The sequence below is a fragment of the Vanacampus margaritifer genome, chromosome 7 (assembly GCF_051991255.1).
Source record: "Vanacampus margaritifer isolate UIUO_Vmar chromosome 7, RoL_Vmar_1.0, whole genome shotgun sequence".
NCBI classification, from domain to species: domain Eukaryota; kingdom Metazoa; phylum Chordata; class Actinopteri; order Syngnathiformes; family Syngnathidae; genus Vanacampus; species Vanacampus margaritifer.
Window position 1 is genome coordinate 2587032 of NC_135438.1, and position 20649 is coordinate 2607680.

The window sequence follows — 20649 nt, forward strand, 5'->3', positions numbered from 1 at the left end:
CATCTTGGCGCTGCGTTGGACAGGACTTCCGGTAAAAAGCGTCAGCTAGGAAAAGGCTAATTTGTCGCCGCTAGCAGCTGATTTCCGCCATCTGTCGGCGCTGTGTTCAGCGATGTAGAAGCGAGACAACCGAGTTCGCTGTATTGTTATACAGGTAAAACCTTCATTTTTGTTCGCCGTGTGTGTATTTATTTGTGTTCTGATTGGGGGCTGGCAGTCCCGTTGCCGGCAGGATGAAAGGGATCCGGGCGCCGTTACTGTGGTAACATACGATGGAGGAGAGACACTCCACTCTTCAGCTCATCACACAACAGCGACAAACAATGGCACTTCACAAACAATAACGTCGAATAAACTTACACACGGAGGCTTGTTAGTTGGTCCAAACATTCAGACTGTAACAACACAAAAAAGAAGCAAGACAAAGAAAATGCCTTCTGTGTCACTATAGTATATCATTACGAATGTCTTCCAACTGTGTCGCTGTATGATCAACAGTCAAAGGACTGAAAATTAACAGCTGAATTAACAAAAGCAGTAAGATAAGAAAATCATGGATACAAATGTGGCGGATGGTCAAATGGCAACAAGACACTCTGTGCTGACTTCAACATGATCAGGAACACCACCTACACATTTATGACCTAAATTAAAACATTTGTTCCATGAAATTAATTTATTCCCAACCTGTGTATTCTCCTCATTGGCTGCACTGCTTTCAGCATGTAGATGTCAGATTTCAGCCTCTATGTGTTGCCATGGCAATTAAAAGCTTAGTTTGGCCTGAATCTTCAAAATGGGTAGTGCTGGCCCATGTAACTTAAAATATTAGCACGGGGACAATTTATTTAACCAAAAAGATTTCAAATACGTTCTCACGGGGTCAGAGCGCTGGCTCGCAATGACATCGGCATTTTTCCATTACCCGTTGCTCTGAGCATGACTTGTTGAAGCCAACTTTGAGAAGTACACTTGTGCTTGTAAGTTTACATATGCAAACTTGTAAACTTATGAGCATAACTGTACATGTACAAAAGCTAAGCGTTGCTTGATGACACAAAAATACTATGAATCGTCACCAAAATTCACATGCACATCTCTAACCATGTCCACTTCAACCTTTGAAAATATCAAAACAATTGCCATTATTATAATTGCCACTATTTTTTTTTTTTTTTTACAGGTAATAAGCCTTTTTTCTCACGAAAGAGTTGAGCTTATAAACAAGCACAACTGAATGTCAAAGTAGCAAAGCACATCTATAACAATCTATATATATTTAATAATCAGCATCTCAGGTGCCTATGATCGATTTGTTTTGTTTTGTGGAGTGTATTAAAACAAGCATCGCTTTACCTTAGGAAAGTCAGCGTAGCTTAATGCAAACAAAAATTGCAAAATGCCTATTGACGTGCGAATGTTACCATCCATTGGAGCAGTTCTCGAAATAATGGATATTTGAAATAAACTCGTGGAACAACACTTGGAGAGACAAATGATATAACAATACTCACAGGCATATATATATATATATATATATATATATATATATATTCTTTAGCCACTACAAATAATGACGTTTTTGTCTCCTTGTACAGACCATGGCGGCACACCAGAAGGAGCAGCACAATGAATTTGAATGTAGCATTAAATCATGATGCACAAACTTACATTCTTTTTAATCATATTTCTCAATGTTTTTCTCAAATAAAATGTTATAGAGTGCTATTTTAACTTATTAAAAACACAAAAATGACTTTTTGGGGGGGGTGGAAAAAAGATTAATGGCGTTTCCATTCATTGCATATCATGCTGATGCTAATATAATGCGTGTGTGTTTGTGTGTGCGCAGGATCCATGACCCTGACACGAGGTTCCTTCACGTACTCGAGCGGCGAGGAATACCACGGGGAATGGCGAGAAGGCAAGGAAGGCGCACATTTGAATGCGCGGCACACACGTGTCGGTTGCATGATAACCCAGCTCAACTTCATCATCATCATCATCATCTTCATCATCATCACAGTCACGCTACACGCATGACGATGAAGAAGCTTCACGCGTGTGTAGGTCATGTTGGGCTTTTTTTCATGTGCTGAAGCAAGCGAGTTGTGACAAGGAGGCCTGGAGGTCGAGCTGAGAGAGAGTCATGTCATGTCATGTATGGTTACAAGAACACACCAGATCACTCAGTCAGCATGTATTACTCCCCCCCCACTCCCGTGACCAGGGTTTCTGTTTAAGTCCCGCCTGATCTGACCATATATCGTTGTTGGCGCCTTTTGCAGAAAGATTAGAAAACATCTTTATCAGACATTTTCATTGCCCCTTTTACCTCGTTTCCCCCAAAAAAGGCAGATAAGCAAATATATTTTGGTGCTGCAAAAATTTGAACCGTCAATATTTCATTAGGCGTCAGTAACTACAGCAGTGATTGGTTGTGATGTCACTCAGTGTGTGAGAACATGTTAAGTTTCCTTCAAGAAGACGTGAAGGCATAAACGAGGCATACGCACCATCTGCCGCACGGCGGGATTCGCGATCGCAACACCTCTGCCCGTATTTCTCCTTCAGAGTTTTGTTGTTGTTGTTTAAACACTTTGGGGCAAGGTTCAACACGCCCGCCAAGGTGCGAGGCGGCAATGGGTGAACATATGCTCACCGCCGCGTCAGCAAGCATAAAGTGGCGACGGCTTTGGCTGCCGTGTCCTCTTTGTTTTCACTACACAACATTTAGTAGACAATAACAACAAATGTTGATGCAGCTGCACGGCAACCGTTGAGGTATTAAAATGGGTTGTGTTTTAGTGGTTAAAAAAATTGTCAGTCTTAGGAGAGCAAAGTCGTATGTTTCAGACTTTTTTTTTTTTAAGAACACAATTTGGAATCTTATGAGATTAAATGCTTACCGGTATTTTTTCAGGAAAAAAAAGTAGTTCACAAATTTAGAAAAAAAGCGCTGCATTTCAGGAAAAAATGTAGAAATCAAACAAGAAAAACATCTTTGGATTTTTTAAAAATTTTAACATTTTCATAATAAAATTGTAGTTTTTGAATGTCAAAAAAGCGGAATTGTATTTTGGGATAAAAACAACATTTTAATGGTAAAGATGTATTTTTGTATGCAGTGTCTTGTCTACATTGTCAAGTGGTAACTTTCTGAAAATAAAGCTATATTTTTCAAAAAAAAGTGGGAATCTTATCCGAATATTATGTTTCCAAAAAAGGGGAAAAGGAGTGACGTAACCCCACAAAAAAAATTTTTTTAAGAGAACATTTCAGAATCTTAAAGGCATAAAGTCTTCTTTTTTTTTTTTTGGAGGAAAAGTAATAATGAGAGTAGCATAGCATTTGGGTGGCTGAAGTTGTAGTTTCATCAACAACAAAATGCAATATTAGGAGAATAAAGTACTTTTGATTTTGAGAATAAAGGCAAAGTGTTTTGACAGAAGTCATAATAATGAGACGAAAAAAATGTAATTGCACGTCTTAATATTAGAAAAAGTCATAATCGTGCTAGAATAAATCATAATATTTTTAGAATAAAGTTGGATTTTTAAATAAAGTCGGAGAGAGAGAACAGCAGCAATCTCACAGGAATGACAGCTTATTTTTTCAGGTTGTTTTTTTTCCAGAACAGAAAGCCTTCTACGGAAAAAAAAACTACCATCACACGGCAAGATAAATACCTAAATAATTCAAATATATTACCAGAAAAAAAAGCAGAATATTATGATAAGTTGTATTTGGGAGGGTGGAACAAATATTTTCCAAAGATTTCCAAAGTATTATATTTTTGAGAGGGAAAAGTAGTAAATTTAATAGAATAAAGTTGTAATTAGTCCAAGTTATTGATTTTGAATGGTATCAAGATTCGCAAAAAAAAATGTGTGTGTGTGTTGTTGAATAATTCAGCAGGTGATTAGGTTACAGGAAGTAGGTCACCAATCATCCATGACAGCCGGAAGCCTTTTTAACGCCCACTCGCGCGTTTAGCATCCGCAATTAGCCAGCAACGCTGACCAAAAGGAGATGAACTGCGGATTACGTTACGACTGGACGGATCAAGTCCGAGCACAGGACATTATCCACAGATAATCTGTCACTCAAACACACATTCTAGCAATCAAAATAAAAACACCATTTTGATTACTGTCACAAATTGTGAAGGAGACCTAAATGGGTTCCAGCTCACTTAGTGCCACAAACAAAAACACGAAAAGCCAAAGAAAACAACCTCAATGAACTGAGATTTTTGCATAAACATTTCAAATTGTTCTACCTCAATGGTCTGATTTTAGAGTTTCCAGTGTGCTTGTCAATCTTAGAAGAATATATACACATTCTTTTCAATATGTATATATTTTTTGTCATTTAAATAAAGTTAGCGTTTGGAATATTGTTGCCAAAAATGTGGCTACTCACATGGTCCACGGTGAGCTACCACGTTGCTGGCCCTTGGGTTAGTTAGCTGGTAGTTTGGTTGGTCAGTCATTTAGTCAGCTAGTAGTAGTGAGTCAGACTCATATTACATTATTATTTGGTCACTCAGTTAGTTACTTAGTCGGCTAGACCATTAGTTAGCTTGTGAGTTAGCCACACTCAGTCTGTCTGTTAGTTTAACTAGTCAGTCAGCGTGTAGGTGGGTAATAGTCAGACAATTTAGCTAGGTAGTAGGTCGTTTGGCCAGTCATTTAGTCAAATTGTACATCGGTTGGTCATTAAGTCAGTCTGCTAGTTTGTCAGTGAGTCAGTCAGTTACTCCCTAAGTTAGCTGCACGGTCTTGTCGGCAGAGGATGGTGTTGAAATGTCACTATAAAACACTACAGTGTTGCTAGCGCCCCCTGGAAAATGCCTCCTGGTTTGTCTTAAAGCCGCCATTAGCCTTTAAATACTTAATGGTGTTCGGTTTGTATGCACACACTCATATGTATGATCATGATGTATATATTGAGAAGAGCAAAGAGATCTGGACTTAGTTTGTCCAAATCTCTGGTCCAAATCGCCCGCTGAGATTAAAGAGCAAACCACAATCTTCTGACAGATGGAACGTTAATTTACTTCGCCATTAGCAAACTGGCTGGCCGCTATAAAGCTGCCTACACCCCCCCCCCCCCAACCTTCCTCTTCCATAACCCCCCCCCAATCAGCCACCTTTCCTATCCGCCCCCTAAACGCCACTAAATCACAGTCCTCACTTGCGAGGAACCTGCAGCCACTTATCGGCCTCGTTTGCTAACGAGAAGTGCCCGTTGCGCTCATGCCCCCGCTGGGAATATTCAAATGTGAAATGAGACGGTGGATCTTGGAATATTCATATGACGTGGGGGGGAAAAAAAACCCTCACGAGCTGGCTTTCTTCTCGCGCTCAAAGTCCTTCATCACACGCCATCCAGTCCCGCATTGATCTGAACACCAAAAAAAGAAACACATGAAAACCATCGTATACCTTCGTACCTTTTTTTCATGGCAAAGCCTCAAACTGATCATCTGTGATGCCTTACTTCGCCCACATGCGATCACCAAAACTCGAGATTCTCACAATTTTGCCTTAGTATACCTTCTTCCATTCGGGGATTATTTTTGACGACTTCCCTAGTAGGAATTTGTGTAACCAACTGACTGAATAAACCCACCTACAGACTGACAGAGTACCTGACCGGCCTACTAATAAGTAAATGGCTGACTGACTAACTGATCAATCTGCTAGTTTACAAGATGGCTGACTGACCACCTCTAACTGACCAAGTAACTAATCATTAAACTGACTGCGAGAACTGAGACTGACTAATGAACCAACCAACTCAGACTAGCTGACTGACTGATCGACTAATTTATAAACTGTGTGACTAACAGACTGACTAACTAACCTACTGACTGACTGCCGAACAATCTAATTAACTGACCAACCTATAATAAGTGCTTTAATAGCTAAATAAATAACCAACTAAGTAACAAACTGACTAGCAACTCATAATTGAGCATTGCCCATCTTGTCGAGTATACCGGCTTCCGTTTGGGGTACAGTTGGTTCGGGAGGACTTTGTCAAAGTGCGAGCCCTTGAATTTGTTATGATCATTGAGATTGGTGTCAAGTGTTGATTTCTTTCAACTTAAAGGTCTCAAGATCCCATCCCCAACATTGAACAGGAAGTCAGCCATTTTGGTTTGAAGCAAACATTTTGTCCAGGGCACGTCCTTTGACAAACTCCAGCTGTAGGGTTAGTTCAAGGTCTCCATGAAAAAAAGAGACGCGAGGATATTCTCGAAGGCTGTACTGGATGTCGGCTTTTGTGTTTTTGTCTTTGGTGTCACTCAGCCGTGACGTCTTACGACAAAAGCGCGCGTTAGCCTAGCTGGAGCGCGCGCGCGCGAGACGTGGCAAAGTGGTTTTGTCAGCAACGCGCCGCGGGGACGTCATCGCGGACAGCTCGGAGACCGCCATGACAGGGGGGTGTCACTCTGACGGGATTTCACAGCTCAAATCCCACTGACAAATAAAAACAAAACAAAAATACGATTGGTCTTTGCTCAAGAAGAAGAGAGTGTCGCCGTGTTTATTAGCGTTTATGAAACACGCTTCTAAAAATATCTCCAGTCATGCCAGAAAGGAAAAAGACTCTTGATCATCCACGTCACGTCGACTTTCATTCCCGTTTGTGCGCTTCCTATTTTCATTTTTCTTTTCTCCGCCCTTTTCTCGCGTTTGTTTTAATCTCCGTGGAGCTTTTCCAGTCGAGTGGAGTCGGAACAAATTGTTTGACTGAGCAACATGACATTTTTAGACACACAGATCGAGAGTAGATCCACTAAAAAGTCTCTAGAAGTCAAACCTGAAAAGACAGTAAGTCCGCCATTTTGGCGGACATTTTAAGCACACTTTGGCCACATTTACTTCATCTTGGATGAGTAGTTTTTGTTGTTTTTTTGTTCATCCCTGGAAGCCAGTTTTTCTCATCAACATGAGATTTGTCAGTCATAAGAAGACCCAGAAACATTTACATGCAACAACTGTTGACAAACCGTATGTAAGTATTTTATTTCTTGTCGCAGGTCTGCGTCACGGCCGCGGCCAGCTGACTTTCAGCGACGGGACGTGCTACACGGGCCAGTTTGAGAACGGACTCTTCAACGGCTGCGGCGTGCTGGTCTTCGCCGACGGCTCCAGGTCTGGCCTTTGATGCCTCCTGCCTGTCGTGAGAAAAAAACGATTTTGGACTTCGGCCGTTGAATGTCAAACGTTTTCTGTTGCCGTTAAGGTATGAAGGAGAATTTGTGCAGGGGAAGTTCCAGGGCGCCGGCGTCTTCACGCGCTTTGATGGGATGACATTCGAGGGTGACTTTAGGAGCGGATGTGTGAAAGGTTCCGGTAAGACGAGCCCCTTTCACACTGCTCTTTTCCATGTGTCACTGTTGTGCGAATGGTTGAAGTTGAGCAAAAGGTTTCAGAGGGAGTAACAGGATCCGCATTAACACTGGCCATTTTAGCTGGCTTTTTCCTCGCTCGCTATCCTGTGTTTAAGGTACAAAAATGGGGGTTCAAGTCAGCCTGCAAACTTTGCACTTTCCAAGGTACGAATACTTCTTGACCCTTTTACACGGGCCATCGAAGTTGGCTTTTTCCCAGCTTGCTGTCCTGTGTGTAACGGACCATAATGTCGACTGCTGCTGAACGCCTAAAAGGAACGAGAATATTTTGTCAAACACTCAATAGGCGTGTGTGTTTTTTTTTTTTTTTTTAGGAGTGGCCAAATGTGGAGTCCTAAATGTTGTCATGGAGTTAAACATTAACGCAGCGTTTGGCTAACATTTAACAGAAAGGCGACGCCGCTGACTCAAGTCCAAGGCATTCCTCGCTGTGATGCGGTCCTCATCAATCATCAGCTTGAAATCCAAAACTAAAATATTTAAATACATAAAAAAAGAGACATTTTGAACCGGATTTGATCCAGATTGCAATGTAAACCTAACATGTCAGTTAACTTGATATTTGGTTTTGTACTTTTGATACAATTTATTATGGTTGTTGAACAATTTTTTGTGGTGTTGTAGAATATTTGTATGCTGCATTTTGTTCTCTTGGGTCAGAACTTGAAAAACTTTGGAATCTGAATTCAGTTGGACCTCCATTTAGTTAAAATCCTTCATGATAGTTTTGCATTTATAATATTGCTCTTATTGTTTTAGTTTGACGGATGAAAGTGATTTAAAAATTGGTTTCAAAGTAGTGCGAACCACTGTTTATCTCCCGGGGGTTACGTTCGAGACCCACGCAAAATAGATGAAAAAAGTAAAAGCAATTCAAAAATGACTTACAGCAACAACAAAAGAACAATAAACCGCAATATAGCAAAAATGAATACTGTACAGCTTGCTGAATGAAAGCGGTTTTAAAATGTGCGTGCGCACATCACAGGATTGTTGACGTTCGTGGACGGCGGCGGTGGCGGCCACGAGGGCGTCTTTGAGAGCAGCCAATTGACGCGGCGGGAGAGCAGCCCGATGGCGGTCCAGAGGGCTCAGGCGGCCGCCGCCAAGGCCCGCGCCCTGGCCATGTGACGCAGACCACCACCACGTCGCAGACCACTCGTCTGTTTCCACCATGACCACATCGTAACGTAACCATCTACCGTTTGTTGTTGTTTTTTTTTTTTTGTTTGTTGGGTGTCACTGATTCTGGATCAGCCGGACGCCTACACAGTGGTGCTACACACTTCACGCTCAGCTGTCCTGAGACCAGTCCACAACTCAAAAGTGCATTCAGACGTGTTGTTTTCACAGCGTTGCAAACTCCAAAACATCGTGTTTACATCCGGGAACACATTTGATAACGAAACACTGTGATTTGGTTGCCGTGGTTACAACACTGCGTCGGACCGTGGGTTTATAGTTGCCAGGATAAACGCCTGAGCGTCCGCCGGGATTTCAAATATAATATAGGTTGTGTTAGATGAAGGCAATTCATTAAATTTAGCTGGAAGGCTCCACGCGAACGATGGCTGGTTGTTGCTGCAACGGGTTTGGCATTCAACTCAAATAAATGGGCTCTGGGCCCCCCACGACTGTTAAGTCGGCCCCCAAAGCCAGTTTGACTGAAGAATATGAATTTTGGTAGACCATCTATCATGACTCCACCCACAAAAAAATATTTTCAAGAAGCCATGTCTGAAAAGACACAGGAAGTCTGCCATATTGGCTTGAACCAGACATTTTAGGGTTAATTTGCAGGCACAACCTTCAAATATTGGCTTGGCAACTTCATTTTTGTTGTTGTTGTTTTTTTATTCAGCCTCTGAACCAGTTTCACTTAAAAACACAAAATTGGGTACACACATCAATCATGGGTAGACGCATAAAAAGTCTCTACCTTTTTTTCTGAAAAGAAGGAAGTCTGCCATTTTGGTGAGAAACAGCCATTTTGGGCATTTTTCCTTTTGTCCGATTGTTACCAAATTTGGACCACATAACATTAGACGGATGGAAGATGCTAAATCGTAAGCATTTTCGTTTTCGCCTGCGCAGCAAAAAAGTGATGCCTCGCCAAAAAGCATGAATTACTCGTATAATAGAGAGCTTGTGGCCCACAACTTGTGGGTGATTTTTCTTTTTTTTTTATTCATCCCCTGAAGTCAGTTTCGCTTCATTTAGTCTACCATGAGTAGACACAGTACGTTTTGTTTTGAAGCATCCATTTTAGGGTAATTTTTTAATTATTTTGAAAATTCGGTCCCCAAGCTTTAGCAACAGGAAATATGGTAGGCATATCTGTCATGTGTGGACCAACAAACAAAAATAAAAACACAGGAATACTGCCCTTTTGGCTCAATTGCCATTTTAGGCATATTTTGGCCAATTTTATAGGGTTCCTAAAACTCCTAAATTTTTTGCCCGACTCCTGCCAGTTTTGAACTAATGTATACTTGACAGCTGGACAACCCTAAAATGCCAATCATGTTTGTTTTCATCTTAATTAATTAATATTTACTCAAAGTCCTGAACTTTAGACTTGGGAGTATTTATTTGACCTTCCGAACCATAACAAGCACACAAGTAGGCTTCTCATTGGTGCTCCCGAAGCAGGAAGTTTCAGGTTGACTTCTCGCCTCCCGCGTTCCGCCTCGCCCGATCACGCCGTGCCCTTTCAACGCTCGGTCTGATCCCAGACCAGCCGCCATCAATTACCTCCGTCTCCTTCAGTGCCAACCGCGCAGTGCCGGCCGGCGGCTGCTGACCCAGAATCAGTGACAAATCACAAATTAAGCGTATACGTATGTCTTCTGACCACTCCGAGTCAGCACTTTGGATGGAGTAGTGCTACCTTGACTTATAAGCACCTTCACTTGTGATATTATTCATTCATTCATTCATATACTGTGAGCTAAAATTTGACATGCAAGCAAGCTTCGGCTATGCAACTGATCAAGTGAAGTAAAAATTGAAAAATGGGGCAATTTAGTTTGTGATGTCCTTGCATGTGGGCAAGGAGAGCCACGGTCGCTGATGCACTTTCAGACTTTTTTTTGGTGGGGTGGGGGGGGGGGGGGGTGAATGGGATAAACAAGTCAAACACACAAAAACTAAATGAAAACACTCACACTGAACTTTAACTAGCCAATCAGACTAGGCCACGCCCCTTATAGTTACACATCCAAAAGACGAATAATTTGACATGATAAAAACAATTTATTTCTTAGTTTTCCTCAAAAAAAAAAAAGGAAATTATTGGCATTCAATGCACTACTGTGGGAAAAATTGATCGTTCAAGTATTGTAAGTCAAGGTACTACAATATTTATTTTTAAATTAAGGTTATATTTAGGACACATTTTGATCTGGAGCATCCACGAGTGCTCACTTCTTGCAGTGTTTTGTTGTGACGCTAACCAGGCGCGCGATGAGTTTGAATGAAGTTGACGTGCTTGCTGGGATTTGTGTACAGTTTGTGTGTGTGTGCGCGTGTGTGTGCGTGTGTGTGTGTGGTGCGACTAGTCAATTGTCAGTCATATGATTATCTGTGAGCGTGTTTAATTAGGGATGCAGTTTGCATCTGTGTGTGCGTGTGTGCTTGTCGTTCACACTCCAAATTGGCTCTGAGATCAGAGCCCTGACGACTGTTACTCTTAAACGTGTTAAAAAGCGTGTCGGTCCACTTTGTGCGTCTTGTTGTCACACGTGCGTTTTGTGTGTTACACAACTGCCGCTCGTCGAGGATCACAAAAGCCCTTTAAGCACCTTAAAGCCATTTCACAGCATCCAAATTCCATTGCGGATGTTTGCCGTTCTGCTCGCTACGAGCTTTGAGGAGCCGTTGCTCATTTTTGGGGGGGGGAAACACTTCTGGGGGTTTTCTTGTTTTCTCCTCAAGAACAAAAGATGAATGAATGGTGAGCTAACGCCAAGTGGGAGATTTGCTATAATTAGTTTTCAGGGGGATTTATGCTAATATGCAAGTGGAGTCAGCGTGACTTATATTTAGCTTCCCCAGCACTTGAAATTGGCTTTGTTTCTTTTAGGGCTCAAACTAGCAATGATTTTAATCGATTATTCTGTCAATTAAAACAAGGTCTCTAAATGATTTATCAATTATTAAAATGTGTATTAATTAATTTGGCAATCAATTATTTGTCGCTTTTCTGTTGGGTTATTATTAGAGCTGTCAAACGATTACATTTTTTAATCAGATTAATCACATCTCAGAATTTTTATTAATCGTAACTAATCACGTAATTAAAACTCAAGCAACCCCCCCCCCCTTCCACTCCCGGCTGTTTTACTGTATTTTGACTGATTTTGCAAAGCCCACAGAATATTGTGTTCTATTGCTATAAAAACATTGATCCTACCAAAAGAAAGATTAGAGTAGATTTCTATTTTGCAGCAATTAGCATTAGAATAAGCTAAGTTTCATCATTATTCACAAATTTATTTAAACTGTGGTAAAAACAGTTTTGTTTAAACATGGCCCTGGTTGATCTCTTATACTCTGCTGCCACCTGCTGGCTGTTTCGGTAATAACTACCATTGCTTCAAGCAACCTCTTCAGGTCAGAGGCTGTGTCATTACAGTTTTTAAACATTCGATTACTTGATTAGTTGATGGAATAATCAATAGGAAAATCCATTTTAAAAAATAATTGATATTAAATATTAAATATAACTTAAAAAACAAAAACAACTACACAGTCAATATTCACCCAATATCAATATATGTCAATCAGCAGAGTGTTTCCCAAATGCTCAACGGTTCCTTTTCGCTCAAAAATGTTTCACTATGTGGATCTTTTATGTATTTCAGATGTCTTGGTATGTGTATTTTGGAGTTTTAAAAACTATGTTGATTAAAATCAAATATCCGTGGACGTGTTTGCCACATGTAAAAATATGTTGGACATGCAGCCTTGAGAGTCCGCCGTGTGCCTGAACACAACAAAAAAAAAAAGTCACTCTGCTTTGAATCCTTTAATCACTCGCACTCTTGACCTTCTTTTTTGTGTTACTTCAAAAAAAGGACTTCAATAAATAGACGGAGCGTTATCAGGTCTTCCCAATGATAAATGCGAAGACACGGAATAAAAGATTATCGTGCTGAAATGACAAATGTAGAGTCCTCTTAAAAAATAAAAAAAATAAAAAGACTTCCTCGGGGCAAAAGTCAAAAGTCTTTGGGATCAAATATTAACTTTTGTCAAGGTTTCACTCGGAGGAGGAACTGCTCTTGCTTGGCAAAAGTGTGTTCAAGTTGTAAGAGATGCTTTTGGGATCATGTTGAAAGACGTGTTTCCGCATCACTACGGGATCACGTAAACTTCTATTGCACTTTTTAAACCACGAGTCGTTCATTGAATTCACATCGCATACGATATTTGTTTTGCTCCAAATTTTTGTACTACGCCCATTGAACGCAATCATTTACGGGACTTCCAGGAAGCTGTTGAAAGCGCGGGGAAGAAATGCATCAAAATATCACTTGTTCTTGGGTTGATTCCATTAAAAACACAATTGGAGATATTTCACAAAAATGTCACCACATACATACATACAAGTTTTAGTATATAAAAAACAACAACCTTGGTTGTATATATATATATATCTATATATATATATATTTTTTTTTTGCATTAGTTGTATTTTTCAATTTAATTGTTTTTTTTACGTTCTATTTTTTTTTCCTGAGATGCCGTCAAAATGTCCTCAAAAAGAAATGTTAATTTTATCATTTTCTATTTTATTTTTTTTATTTTCTGGAGATTTTCGAATTTTATCATTTTCTAGACGAAAATATTTTGTCTGAGAATTTTTTTTTTTTTTTTAGGATCACTCAATGTCCCCACAAATAAAAATCATTTTGCAAGAATGTAATTTTTCTGAAATTGCTTCTTTTTTTTCTTTTCTTTTTTAACACTTGGCAATGGTGGCCAGCAAGGAGGTAATAAGCGCTGGGAAAAGTCGCATAAAAGCAAAGTGTTTTATTCTTTTCTGTTGCTGTGAGACATCAAACGCACGCGCACACATCCGAGAAGAGCATATGGAGGATTTTGAAGTGGGATCGCACTACCTGGCAGGTCAAGCGAGCAATTTTTTTTTTTTTTTTTTTTGGCGCTCTACTGTCAGGGAAGGCTTTCCCTCCCCCAAGCCCAACCCCCTGCCCAACCTCCCCCCCAGCCCTCCGCCAATGTCACTTAAATAGCTTTAAGGTGTGTTTGGGTTGGACTTTCACCTCCTCCTCCCGCGTTTCCCCGGCAACCGTCCAGAGTTGCCTTTAATTTGTATCATCTCCATCCCGAGTGCCTGTTGCCATGGCGAGCTCTTTAAATATCAGCTGCACATCAGATTCTTACTTTCTTATTATGCCTGCAACGGACGGATACGTGCGCGCGCGTATGCTTGTGTGTTTTGTGTGAGTTTTTGGACGCGAGCATGTGTGTGTGTGTGTTTGTGTGTGTGGACAAAAGAGATGCTCCCTTAGTCCCGAATGTCTTTTTCTCCTTTTTCTTCTTCATTTTGTTAATCCGTCTCCACGGGGAGGACGCGCCTATTTTTATGCTTCTTCCGTAAAAAACGAGGGAGGGAGTAAAGAGAGGAGGTGTGGAGGAAGCCTTTTGTGTGTCATCTTATCAGAGAAGCGTCCCAAAAGATTACCCCCCCCCCACACACACACACACACACACACACACACACACACACACACACACACACCTCGTTTGGAGAGGACGTGCTCACGTGCATGCTGATAAGATGCAATAATAAGGAAGCGTGTAACCATCGCACACACAAATATCTTGCAATATGAGCATGACAGCCAAAATGTCCGCAAAGAAAATGTTCTCGGTTAGAATGCCAAGTTTGTTGCCACGTCAAGATAATGAAGATTGTTTCAAATACATTTTTTAAAAATCTCAGGAGAATTTTCAATTTCAAGAATCGCTTTAGTTCTGAGGATCACTTAAAATTGACGCTGCGCCGATTTCCTCAATTTTGGGGGATCGATCGGTGATGAGCCGATCCCTAAAAATGACAAAACTATTTTATTCACCATTTTTGCCAACGTCTTTTTTTTTTCCCAAAAATGTTTTATTCTTCAGTTCAGTTTTCTTGTCCAGAAAATCTGTATTTGACAAAAAAGGTTTTGTGACGCTCAGTCCAAATATATGCACAATGAAAAAAATTGAGAAAAATAATTTTACGAGTATTATCTTTTCGTTACGTCATATTTTAAGACATAAACAACATTTTAAAATGTGTGAAAAGAAAATTGTGGAAAAGCTATAATTTTGTGAAAGTCTTATACTTCAAGAAAAATTGGTTTATGGTGTATTTTTTTTCTTCAGGAAAAGCTGTATTTATCTGAGAAAAATCTATCAATCAAAATAAAAAAAAATGTTAAGAGTGAATAGCAATCATTCAACAAGTTTTTGCCCCAAAAAAAATAAATTTTTAATTCTAGAAAAGCTTTACTGAGATTTGTTTTTGTTCTAAAAATCCATTAAAAATATTCTCACAATGAAAAACATTATTTATTTTTGCAAAAGTCATTTTATTTTTACAAATTAAGTTGTATTTTTATTTCACAAAAAAAAAAAAAAATTAACGAGTGGAGTAGAGTAGAGGATAATTCAAAATGTACTCAACCAGAATGTTGAAAAAAAAAAAAAGTACATTTTTGCTTAACTGATTTTTCAAGAAGAAAAAAATATTTTGTGAAGGTGTCAAGCTTGTATTTGTTAGTTTGTGGTGAGGATGAGCCCAAATGTCCTCCCCATATAGCTAAAAATGTCCCCACAGCAAACATTAAATGTCAAGTTTGGTCATACAAAGAAAGAGAAACAATAAACACATACACACAAACACACAAGGCATTGATTCCCCAGATGAAACACACACACACACACACACACACACACACTTCAACACAAGGAGCTCATTGTAGCATTTTCTTGTATGGATCAGTCAAAATGTCCCTACGGTAAAGTGTTCCTTTTTTTAAAAAAAAAATTTTATACAGCGGACATTTCTGAGCGGATTGCGTGACAACAAAAAAGACAAAACGTGCATCTCGTTTCCGACAATTGTGCTATTACTCTTCTTCACTCACATCAAGAATACACACACACACACACACACGCACACACACACACACACACACAAGGGCTAATTATGAATTCGTGAAAATGTCCTCCCAAAAATAATTGTCCCCACAGTAAGGGTGGGATGTCAACTTTGGTGCCAAACGGATAGAAAAACCAAGTAGCTTACAGACACACACACACACACATGTACACACACAAACACACACTTAGCCGCGTATATAAGGGACTGCATGTGGTTTTGTACGCGTCTAATTGCGTTGCGTCCCATCGTGCACGGCAAGACATTGGAGAGTTTGTGCTTGTCAATGTGAGAGCCAACATTAAGGTCTGGGGGGGCATATATATATATATATATGAAAATCAATGTATAGTACGCACCAGTTAACTAAAATGGAAAATTATTTCATGTAGTCATTTTTATTATTATTATTATTATTATTATTATTATCATTATTCTATTTATTTTTTACTCTTTGCATGCAGGGGCAGGGGAAAGCGAGGTTCTGCCTCTCCTGCCTGCTCTGACCACACGACCGAATGTACAGTATGTGTGTATCTATATACAGTATGTATATATTTGTCGATAGATGTGTATGTATGACTTTATAATAATGCAGAGTCACATGTTCAATTTGCACTTAAAACTATGTCACTTTTCCCACCGGGCTCCTTTAATTTGATGCTTTTATTTTAATCTACATCTCACTCTCTCACATACAGTCACACGCACACACACACACACACATGCTGCAGGCGTGATGATGGAAGTGCATGTGTAAATACTGCAAAGGAAAATGGGGGTGGGGAGGGGGCTTCATGGTTGAGGGGGGGGGGGACACGGCAAGCCTCATTTGCATATTCGACATTTGGAAGAAGCCTCACTTTGATGCTCTGATCTTCAAGCTTCTAGAAGCCTCCAGCCTCAGATAACGCATCATTAATTTTATATATATATATATATATATATATATATATATATATATATATAAAATTAACTTTAAAATAATCATTTTAAATTGTCGTCGGAATCTTTTTTTTTTAACAAATAATTTTATATTTATATATATTTGTTATATTTATAATGATATTACACTGAAGAAATTCCCTCACGCTTGATAGAACTCCTTGGTGGAGGTAATACAGTTTCACTTGCACACAAACACACATGTAATAACACAATCATAAGTAAAATATATGGTTCAGAAATAGACACAGCAATCATGAGCGCCGGTATATTATTTAAGCTAACTCGTGCGATTGAAATCTTGATGGCGATAGTACGTTTACTTTTTAAACACCACTTTAAATGAAAAATGTTTTTTTTTTATAAATCATTGTAATCATTATTAGTATACAGTATTGAATTGTAACAAAACTTAATCAAAGCGTTAAAAAGTTGTGTTTTTATGTAGTCCTGCTGACGAACGCTAATGAAATACCCTTTCCTTGGTGGAGGTAATCCATAAGAAACTTGACATGAAATGGCTAACAGTGGAAATTGTCTCCCCCATGAGGCAGTAAGAGGCAATTACAACAGCCCAAAATTATGAATTATTATTTTTTCTGTCCTTAAATTAAAAAATAAATGAACACAACTTGAAAAAAATTTTTTTTAAATGAACATGACTATTTGTTGCCACTTTTCACTAGTTTTCGAAAGCCTTGTTAAAGTTAAGTAAAGACAACTTATTTAATGTTTTATTACCTTCTCAACAAATCACTTTACAGCTCGGTTTTTAGACTTTTACAGAACATAAACTAACATTTAAAAGGCGAGCGTTGAAAAAGAATACATTCGAAAATTAAACTCAACTTTTTTTTTTTAAAGCAATTTGTGTTAGTAACGATAAATATAATTGTTGGTCACTGATTGGCTGGGAGTAGTCACATGACTCATGGTCATTATAAAAGAGTTCCTGTTGGCTCAACATGACTTTTCGCTAAGTTTATGATCAAAATAAATGCAACAAAATGTTTTGGATCACCAATTAATTAAAAAAATATATTTAACATTAAAATATGTTTTGTGGATAACATTTTGTGATATATTTAACAACGCTACTCTCAAAAGATTGGAGCGATGAGAACTTAAAATGCAAAAAGCAGCCATCTTTAACAGGGGGCTGAACTTTTTTTATTTATTTTTTTTTATTTCCAAGGACATTCACATCAATGCATTTCTGTGACTCCTCCATTGCTCTTTATACAGTTTTCAGAAACTGCATTAACCAATTTTGGCTTACTCATTGAAAACCCAATTACTTAACTCTTTGACTGCCAGACGTTTTCAGAAAAGGAATGCCGTGGGTGACAACCGATTTAAGCATTTTTGACTGATCTTTCAAGGTCCACAGAAAAGTATGTGTTTGGACTACTACTACTACATACTACCAAATGAAAGATTGGACTCTCATCTTTCATCAGAAAAAAAAAGTTTGTTTCTACCTTATTCCGTTTTTCAGTAATCAACAATAGAAAATGGTTAGTTTCACCTCTGTTTTGAAAAAAAAACGTCTTTTAACGTCTTTGGCACTCCATAGGATTTTACTAAACGTTATTTAACGTTTTTGGCAGTCAAAGAGTTAATGTGTTATTTAACCTAGAAAGTTGTCTCGAACAAAAACAACAAATTTTGGGGTCAAACTAACCTAAATGGCGGTGGGTCCTGTTTTGATCGAGTAATTGGGTTCAAATTGACTATTTTTAAAGCGCACTCTGCCTACTGATCTCACAGCTCAGTGCCCACTTCCCCCTCTGAACACATCCTGTTACAATTTTGCCAGACTTTTTGCGAGTAGTGTATGAATATTAACATGCTTATGGTATTTAATAAACACACGCACATTCAGAGCCATCCGTTGGCGGCGAAGTCCCGTCGGAGTTGTTGCGTCTGTTCCTGGTCGAGCGGCCGGAGAGGCGAACGACAGACCCCGCCGTGGAAGCCGAACCACTCCATGGCCTGCTTGAGGGCGGGCACGCCCAGCTTCCTGGTTACCTAGCAACGCACACAGGAGCAAGTCAGAAGTAAGCCCGTGTCTGAACTGGGCAAGTTATAAGCAGGAAGACTTAGTGGGCGAATGGCAAGCAAATAAAGTGAAATCAAGTCATGACTTACAGTTACAGCGGTTATATAGCGCTTTTCTGATCATGAATTTTTTCCTTAAAATTACACGAAATTAACTCTTTGACTGCCAAAAACGTTAAATAACGTTTAGTAAAATCCTATGGAGGAGTGCCAAAGACGTTAAAAGACGTTTGTTTCAAAACAGAGGTGAAACTAACCATTTTCTATTGTTGATTACTGAAGAACGGAATAAGGTAGAAACAAACTTTTTTTTCTGATAAAAGATGAGAGTCCAATCTTTCATTTGGTAGTATGTGTGTTTCCATAGTCCAAACACATAATTTTCTGTGGACCTTGAAAGATCAGTCAAAATGCTTAAATCGGCTGGCACCCACGGCATCCCTTTTCTGAAAACGTCTGGCAGTCAAAGAGTTAATAGCAATTTTTGGTCATCATTCCTCCAGTTATTTTTAAAATACATATTTTATACAGACCCACACGAAATGAATAAAACAGGAGTATAAATAAAACTGGGCCAGATAAATAAGTGATTTTACCGCAGGTTCGCCACTAGAGGTCTCCCAAACAACAAACACAACATTCAGCAGTCCAATCAGCCCTTACCAGGCAAGGTCATTCGAACCATATAAAAACCATAGAGGATTATGTTGACAAACATTTTAAATTGTATATACAATATCTATCATTGTAAATCGATACCAAGTCACAGTCGAGTCTTTGATAAGTTTTTAAGACAAAAGTTCCAAGTCCAAATTGCCGACCTTAAGTCTGAATCAAGTCATGTGACTCAACTCCCCCATCAAATGAAGTCTTTCAATGTTTTGTTTTTTTTGCAACATGATGGTATGTAGTAGTGTGTTCTTACGGCAGCGTTGGGTTCGATGAGTCGCTGCTGCAGCTCTCGGGCTTCTTCCCACCGACCCGACGTGCACAAACGCTCCAATTCACACAGCGGCTCACCCAGAATGTTCGCCAGGGCACAAACTCCGCCCACCGCGCCTGAAACATGACCAATCGCAACATTTGGAACTTTAGGCATTCTTAATGTGGCGAGAAACGAAGGAAAATGGTTGAAATGTGTTAAACGGCGTGTGCATAAAAAACAAGCACTGGATGTTTTTGTGCTTGCTAGCATGCTAACATCTTAGCAAATCAACATTTAGATTTTTCCCACCATAAACACATTTTTGAACACGTGCCTTAAATGGCTGTTACAGCATGGGAGACATTTACCCAAATAAAACCAAGGCCTTCCCAAAAAAAAAAGACTAAATAATAATAAATTAGGCGAGGAATAAGTATGCGTCTTATTGTATTATATTGTATTTGTAACTTGATTTGGGGTTGCACTTAACTTGTTAGCTCAAAATCATAGAGTATGGTTACCATCATTACCAAGCCTCTAATTTACTCCCAGTTGCTAATACTAACATTCCAAATGCTAACAAAAGCAAATAACAAATAGCTTATCCAGCTCAGCTACAGCAAGTGCCGCCAGTTGCTGGTGATGCTAGCAGGCCATATATTATACCATGAGGCCCAGTAGCCTTCAGCAGTGAAAGCTTAGCCAGCAGCTAAGCAGAAAGTCACTACCAAGCATAGCAAGCATAGCTAACGAGGCTAGCTCGCAATGTGCTTCCAGTGGCTAATGCTAAATTGCTAAATACCAACATAAGACCAGTTATTATCAGCAGTGGCAGGCACTAGCAAGTCAACCAACAAGGCTAGCTATCGTAGGTGCTCCTGACTGCGACGCTAGCATTTATTGACTTACCGACACAGTAGGCAGCCATAAGGAATCCCGCCGAGCCTGCCAGAACCTGGAAGTCCTGATCTTTGGTTTTGTGGACTATAAGGCCGATCCTGGTGATCTGCACAGGAAACACATGTTGAGGAAACAAAATGGCTTCCAAACAAAATGGCCGACAAGTATATTTCAGCCCCCCCCCCGCCCCCAATTGTTTTTTTCTGGATGCTC

At 39.4% G+C, this 20649-nt stretch overlaps 2 protein-coding genes across 4 annotated transcripts in view; one reads left to right on the forward strand and one right to left on the reverse strand.

Moving 5' to 3' along the window:
- Nucleotides 1–9101, forward strand: LOC144054661 (uncharacterized). Its single transcript, XM_077569849.1, has 5 exons — nucleotides 1–154; nucleotides 1853–1924; nucleotides 7055–7169; nucleotides 7261–7370; nucleotides 8418–9101. Exons 2-5 carry the CDS (start codon nucleotides 1858–1860, stop codon nucleotides 8558–8560), a joined length of 435 nt encoding a protein of 144 aa, XP_077425975.1. The 5' UTR covers nucleotides 1–154; nucleotides 1853–1857; the 3' UTR covers nucleotides 8561–9101.
- Nucleotides 7016–20649, reverse strand: part of hoga1 (4-hydroxy-2-oxoglutarate aldolase 1) — a 23391-nt gene continuing 9757 nt past the window's right edge. For 2 of the 3 annotated variants that reach the window (XM_077569847.1, XM_077569845.1), the window contains 4 exons: nucleotides 20446–20542; nucleotides 19537–19670; nucleotides 18430–18581; nucleotides 7016–7192 (listed from right to left, as the gene is read on the reverse strand). In XM_077569847.1, the coding sequence (XP_077425973.1) occupies nucleotides 18432–18581; nucleotides 19537–19670; nucleotides 20446–20542 (381 nt within the window). In that variant the 3' untranslated portion in view covers nucleotides 7016–7192; nucleotides 18430–18431. The remainder of the gene's footprint in view (nucleotides 7193–18429; nucleotides 18582–19536; nucleotides 19671–20445; nucleotides 20543–20649) is intronic. The other variant, XM_077569846.1, reaches the window with a different exon arrangement.